This window comes from Ranitomeya variabilis, chromosome 5 (assembly GCF_051348905.1).
Source record: "Ranitomeya variabilis isolate aRanVar5 chromosome 5, aRanVar5.hap1, whole genome shotgun sequence".
Classification (NCBI taxonomy): Eukaryota; Metazoa; Chordata; class Amphibia; order Anura; family Dendrobatidae; genus Ranitomeya; species Ranitomeya variabilis.
The window spans coordinates 648,406,119-648,413,557 of NC_135236.1; the positions used below are offsets into that span (position 1 = coordinate 648,406,119).

General features: G+C 41.9%; 1 protein-coding gene across 2 annotated transcripts in view; it reads left to right on the plus strand.

Annotated features, from left to right (window-relative positions):
* GPX3 (glutathione peroxidase 3) overlaps positions 1-7,086 on the plus strand; it is a 43,853-nt gene extending 36,767 nt beyond the window's left edge. For both annotated transcript variants that reach the window (XM_077266352.1, XM_077266351.1), the window contains 3 exons: positions 4,016-4,133; positions 4,442-4,541; positions 6,525-7,086. In XM_077266352.1, the coding sequence (XP_077122467.1) occupies positions 4,016-4,133; positions 4,442-4,541; positions 6,525-6,767 (461 nt within the window). In that variant the 3' untranslated portion in view covers positions 6,768-7,086. The remainder of the gene's footprint in view (positions 1-4,015; positions 4,134-4,441; positions 4,542-6,524) is intronic.
* Positions 7,087-7,439: the final 353 nt, after the last annotated feature.

Genomic DNA, 7,439 nt, shown 5'->3' on the forward strand with positions numbered 1-7,439 from the left:
TAAGGGATATTATTACTGCAGTGATGTATTTATTTTATTTTTTGAGTATACTGTTTTAAATGGAGGGGCGGTCCTATTACTGTGTAGATTGACACTATGTCGCCTTCTTCATGTGGTGTAATGTAGAAGTTGGGAAAATTAAGTAATGTGTTCTACAAGCGGAGCTCGAGATAACTGTTATTTCCTGCAGAAATGAGTCCTGGCTGCATGAAGTGATGGCGGTCTGTGCGGGATGAAAGATGAAGGACTTCACCTAGAGACGTCACTGGTAAGTCAGTGTGTTACCTATACATTGACACTATACACTATACTATATACAGAGGTCCTGTGTATAATATCACCAGTGATCACTGTATTACCTATACACTATATACAGAGCTCCTGTGCATAATGTCACCGGTGATCACTGTATTACCTCTACACAGACACTGCATACTAAGTACAGATCTCCTGTGTATAATGGCACTTATGGTGATAGTATTGTGTTTTTTTTTATTATTGATCAGTATTGTAGTATTCAGTCACTATGTGTTGGTAATATGTGGTCTGGTCATGATGTTGTGGTATTTGTTCCTTGTATTTGATATTATTCGATCACTGTGGTGGTAATATGTCATCTGGTCATGGTGTGGCGGTATTTGTGCCTTGTAGATAGTATTATAGGTCACTGTGGTGATAATATGGTGTCTGGTCATGGTGCTGTGGTATTTGTTCCTTGTATGTGGTATTATAGGTCATTTTAAAAATTGAAAAATAAAAATATACCTAAATTGTATTGCATATTTTAACAAATATTTAATAGGTTACAGTAGAGTAGGGCCCGGCCAAAAGTGTCTACCTTGTCATTTTGGTGGCTTAAAAAAATCTATTGGCCAAAACAAAAGCTGCCGGCTTTATGTGTGATCTGGTGATGGGAACTGTCAATGTGTGATAGGTGAGAAGTGGAGATTTTCCAAGAGAGAGCGGTGGGACTGTGGACAGTTTGAGGGGTGGAGCGTGGAGGCGGGGCTGGGGTGGAGCCTGGGCGGAGTCTCAAGGGGGCCCCGAAAATTTTGCCAGTATGGGGCCCCGAAATTTCTAGTGGCAGCCCTGCCACCAGCATCAGGGGCTTATCTACAGCATTCTGTAATGCTGTAGATAAGCCCCCGATGTATCCTGAAAGATGAGAAAAAGAGGTTAGATTATACTCACCTGGGTGGGTGGTCCGATCCGATGGGCGTCGCGGTTCAGTCTGGGGCCTCCTATCTTCCGCATCTAATGATAGTCTATGGTAAATTTAAGGCGCGGCGAAGGAGCGTCGCCACATTCTAAACAGACATGCTGCGCTCTGAAAAGACGCGCCGCATGCCTGTTTCCGCGGGTCTGCCGCCTGCGTGTTTTAACGCATAGTGGAGACGGGATTTCATGAAATCCCCTCCACTATGCTGTAACATCTGGACGCTGCGTGTTTCTACACAGCATCATACACACAGCGTTTCCTGACCGTGGAAACACACCCTAAGAGGACTATTAAATAAAGTAAAAAAGTTAAAAATGTAAAAATAACAAAAAAAACCCACGAAACTTCAAATTGTTCCCCATTTGCCCCATTGAAAATAAAACAATTAAAAAAAATACATCTTTGGTATCGCTGCATTCAGAAATGTCAGATCTATCAAAATTTTTAAAAAATTAATCCGATTGGTAAACAGCGTAACGAGAGAAAAAATATTTTTTTTCTATACGTTGACATATTTTGCATAAGGGGTTCCTTGTTAGTTAACGGTCACCTTTTGTGTGGAAAGGTGTAAGGCTGCCGTCACACTAGCAGTATTTGGTCAGTATTTTACATCAGTATTTGTAAGCCAAAACCAGGAGTGGAACAATCAGAGGAAAAGTATAACAGAAACATATGCACCTTTTCTGCATTTATCACCCACTCCTGGTTTTGACTTACAAATACTAAGGTGAAATACTGACCAAATACTGATAGTGTGACGGCAGCCTTAGCCTTATGAGGCCAGTCTCACATGTCCAGATAATTCCGGTACCGGAAAAATCGGTACCGGAGTTATCCGTGTCCGTGTGCTCACGTGGCACATGAGTGTGGCACACGTGCGGCAGCCGTGTGCCGACTGAGGACCACACGGACCGTGCAGGAGACAGCGCTAGAGTTAAGCGCTGTCCCCTGCTTTGGGTGCTGAATCCAGCATTCATTCCTTCTCCCTAGCAGCGTTCGCTGGAGAGAAGGAATGAAAAATCAAGGTTTTTTTTTGTGAGTGTGTTTAAAATAAAGTTCGTGGTCACCTCCCGCCTCCCACCCCCTGTGCGCCCGCCCGCAGGCATTAAAATACTCACCCAGCTCCCGCGATGCCTCCTCTCAGCGCCGGCAGCTTGTCTTGTGTGAGCGGTCACGTGGTACCACTCATTACAGTGATGAATATGCAGCTCCACCCCTATGTAATGAGCGGTTCCACGTGACGGCTCACACAGGACAAGCTGCCGGCGCTGAGAGGAGGCATCGCGGGAGCTGGGTGAGTATTTTAATGCAAGCGGGCGGGCGCACAGGGGGTGGGAGGCGGGAGGTGACCACGAACTTTATTTTAAACACAAAAAAATAAAAAAAAACCTTGATTTTTCATTCATTCTCTCCAGTGACCGCTGCTGGGGAGAAGGAATGAATGCCGGCTTCAGCACCAAAAGCAGGGGACAGCGCTTAACTCTAGCGCTGTTTCTCCTGCGGCGGTACGTGCACACAGAGGAGAGTGCACACTGTTCTCCGTGTGCATGTGTGCGGGACCCTTTGCGGACCATGCTGCCGGAGAAACGTAGACATGTCTGTGTTTTGCACACGGACACACGGTCCGCGAAAAATCACTGACATGTGCAGAGACACATTGATTTTAATGTGTCTACGTGTGTCAGTGTCTCCGGTACGTGAGGAAACTGTCACCACACGTACCGGAGCCACTGACGTGTGAAACAGGCCTTACAGACACACCTAGGTTCTTTGTATAGCCTTTTTTTATGTTTTTATTGTGTCTAGATTTGTTCTTATAATTCAATAGTATTTTTATTTTTATTTTGGTGATCACAGTGCTTTGTATTCTTATTTTTCCCTTTTTTGTAGAGAAAAAAAAAAATAAAAACAGCAAAATTATGTTTTTTTTCGCCGCCCCAACATTGCAATAAAATTCAATAAGAGGCGATCAAAACATTGTATCTATCTCAGGGTGCAAAATATAAGCCCTCATCTAGCCTCAGATCCTGAAAAGTGGAGATGCTGTATGTCCTGGAAAATGGCAAAAAACTCAAAAACTTTGTTTCATACAAATTTTAGAATTTTTTGTTTCACCACTTAAATTGAAAATAAACTATACAAGTTTGGTATCGGCATACTCGTACTCACCTGGAAAAGCATATTCCCAGGTCATTTTTATCATACAGTGAACATGGTAAATAAAAAACCCAAAACACAATTGTGGAATTGTACTTTTTTTTTCCATTTCACCGCACTTTTAATTTTGTTTCCCATTTTCCAATGCATTATATGGTTAAATCAATTGTGAAAGTCAAAAGTAAAATTGTTCTGCTTCTTCTTTCCCAGTGGAATTCTTGTTGACATTGTATAGCCTGGATAAGGACAGATGTATTAAATAAGAAATAATGTCTTTATGCATTTATTGTCTATTAAGAGAGGAAGAGGACTTGAACTCTAGCACCACCTATTGGAAGTAGCAATCCTAACAGTCAACATCAACCGTTTAACTAACCTAGCCAAACCAGAATCTCTATTTGCAGACATGTGTTTCGGGGTGTTTTCCCCTCCTCAGTGCTAAGCAAGAGATCTGATTTAGCTATATGAGAGGCCTCGGATTGGGGTCTAAGGGATAAGGTCTCTCCTTGTGGAGAGTGACATGCTTGACATGCCAGTGTAAAGAGACTTATAGGCCTTGTAATTCTCCTTTAGGAAATTCAATATGCAAATTAGGACCCCATAGACACCAATGTCTTTTATACTTGCTGTCGTTTTCAGAACTGAATGCACTACAAGAAGAACTAGAACCCAACGGGTTGGTCATCTTGGGGTTTCCTTGCAACCAATTTGGTCTACAAGAACCTGGAAGTAATGAAGAAATTCCTCTAGGATTGAAGTAAGTACTAAACCATTCAGCTGGTGGTACAGAAGCCATACTAGAAGTTTGTAACATGAAAAGTATAAGGATTAGGCTATATTCACATGTCCGCAGGTTTCCAAACCCAAGCTCAACAGTCAGACCTGAGGCCAGTCTGGAAATCACGGACCATGAAACATCTGAAACATGGACATGTGAATGCAGCTTTAGGCATTGGTCTTCAACCAGCGCCTGTCCAACCGTTGAGTTATAACTCTCCTGTCAAGCTTTGACATTGTAATTTTTCATAATCTAATATGCACGCCGATCTTCTTTGTTTCCTGCAGATATGTCCGTCCTGGTAATGGCTTCACTCCAAATTTCCAGATGTTTGAAAAAGGAGATGTTAATGGGAAGAAAGAGCAGAAAGTATATACCTTTTTGAAGGTATTTACAACTTTCCAGGTTCTAAACGCATATTACCAATGTTGAGGTGTCGAATTACTTTTCGAGCTTCCATATTGAAATCCTCAACTGATACGTGTGTGTAGATTTGAGTTGGCCATGATAGTTGTTGGCCGGTTAACGATTATCAGTCACCTTACAACTAGAGCCACCTTCAAAGACATAGACCCCGATTCATGAAGACCAGAAATAACCACGCCAGTCTTGATGAGGGGGACATGCTGGGGTCAGTTGGCCAAACATTAATATCTTGGATGAACCTGCTATTTTGCATGTATGGACCTTTTCATTCTTCCCGGACAAAAGAAAGTCAGGGAAAAGCATTGGGAATGTTGATTTTAAACGTTTTATTTCCCCATTAACAAAACCATGCACGCTCATCTGAACAGTATGGACGACTAGCAGTTGACAACTGAATATGGGCACCTCTGGTTTTTGCCACATTGGACAAAAGGGCTTGGTATGGGTCTCATGCTTCCCCACTAGTGATGATCGAATGTGCTCGAATAAGGTGTTATCCCAGAATGCTTGGGTGTGAGCAGAGTATTTTGGGCATGTTCGAATAAGATGTTCGAGTACCCGAGCCTACATAATTCGCAGCTGTTAGAATCATGCAGCCGCGGGGATTCAAACATATTATTCGAGCACGCTCAAAATACTTTGCTCACACCCGCGCATTCTGGGATAACACATTATCCAAGCACATTCGCTCATGACTATTCCCCAACAATTATTAAGAGAGTTCTCCCCACACAATAGCTAAAGAGATGGGACCAACCATGACTGTGCCCCATATGGCCTGGTATGAACCTGAAGTACACAATTAATTGAGTCCTAGGAGGCTTCTCATGAAATAATCCCTAGTAAGTGTGCGCGCACTTAGAATTTTTGGAGGCGTTCAAAATCCACTAATTTTTCAAGCTGAAAACTCTTCCGGAAACTCTTATTTTTGAAGAAGTGTTTATTTCTGAAGTGTTCTTTGCGGCATTTTAATTGGACAGTGCCACGTTTGGAGAGGTTTCCTTCAATAACCTCTTCAACGAAGTGACATGTACTTTCTTTTTTTCCTACAAGGTCTTTTCAAACCTCTTCAGGTTTCAAAAAAAAAAAAAAAAAAGGCATTTGCACACAATATCTTCTTCAGGTGGTTGAACCAAACAAGGTATTCAAGTGGAAACCAATTTTGATTATTTTTTTAAGCTTTATTTTTCATTTTCCGAGCACTTTTTTAACATTTTGATCAAGCATTTTTCCGGCGTCCTTTGGCCTTTTTTTAAAGAAAACTCCATTCAACACTGAAGAAACCACTAGCAAATGTTTAAGACACCCCAACATCTTTCAAGCCTTACCTTTAACTTTCAATAAAAAATATGACGGAAAACCTGTGAAGAATGGACGTCTTTTTTTTTTTTTTTTTTTAACCGCTTGGCATTTATGGAAATCTGAACCTGTTAAAAAATTATCAAAAGGATGAAGATATGAACAGCAATTCGGGTTTTAAATGCATATTTTCATTCTTTTGAGCAGTTTTTGAAAGCTTTTTCAGCTGGGATTTTCGATCCACCTAAAAAGGGGTAAAAAAAAAAAAAAAAAAAAAGGATTGTGCACATAACCATACACGAACAACAAAATGGAAATTAATTGGATTACTTGTCCAACAGTTTTTGAAGCCATTTTTGTGGAATGTCGGCTTAAAAAAAAAAAAAAACTTCCATGTGAGCCAAACTTCTCATTCAGATGTCCATGTATGGACCATGATTCAAGGACTTGGCTGCGGGACTCCTGACCTGAACTTGATAGCCCTATGTATTCCGATGAGGCTACCAAGCTTTGATCAGGAGACCTGCATCCTTTCCATGCACCATGGTCCGTCTGATTGAGGATTTAGTGTGTGTGTTTGAGAGTATAACCCAAGAACTTATCTATATAAAATATAATAACATGCTCCTCATGTGTTCTTCTCAGAACTCCTGTCCCCCTGTTGGCAAGGACTTAGGTCAACCAATAAATCGTCTCTTTTGGGATGATCTGAAAATCAATGATATCAAGTGGAACTTTGAGAAATTCCTCGTCGGGCCCGACGGACGTCCCGTGAAAAGATGGCATCCCCGAACGACAGTGAACCACGTCAGGAGAGATTTGATCACTTACATGAATTCCCAGTCAGACCTTCAAAGGATTATGAGGATGGAAAGGGAGGAGAAGTAGACACCTTCGTGCTTAATATTCTGGAGCTTGTGTATACATAGATATATATTTGTGCTCTTTTGTGCCAGATCTTTGAGCAGTTGGCAGGAGACGGAAGGGATTTTGGAGATGCCATCAGTATGAAGGATAGGTCAGAAAGCACAAGTGTGTGGGACCTATCTAGAAACCAGAGTTTTTGGTAGACTGCTGTTCAGTGCATTCCGGCAACTCTACCCGTCTGGGATGGACTCTCTGGGGGAACCTGAGGTCTTCTGCTTGAGCTCAATGGTGAAGCTTTATTTGTGCAGGTACTCAATAAACATTGTCTATTCGTACACAACGTTTTGCGGTCCTACTTGGCGGAAAATAATGTGGTGCAAATTTAAAGGGAATCTGGCAGCAGGTTTTTGCTATGTAATCTGAGAGCACCATGATGTAGGGACAAAGATCCAGATTCCAGTGATGTATCACTTACTAGTCTGTGCTTTGAAGTTTCAATGCAATCAGTGTTTTATTAGTCGGAGATTATCACTACAGGACTAGGTGTCTTGTGCTTCCTGGTCCAACCCCACCCCCAGCACTGTGTATATTGACAGAAAGCTGCTAATCAGTGGTGTGGGCAGGGTTACACACAGCTCAGCATTCAAGCTCTGCTAGATCTGCAGCAGAGAAAACTGTGATTCTATCAGAACT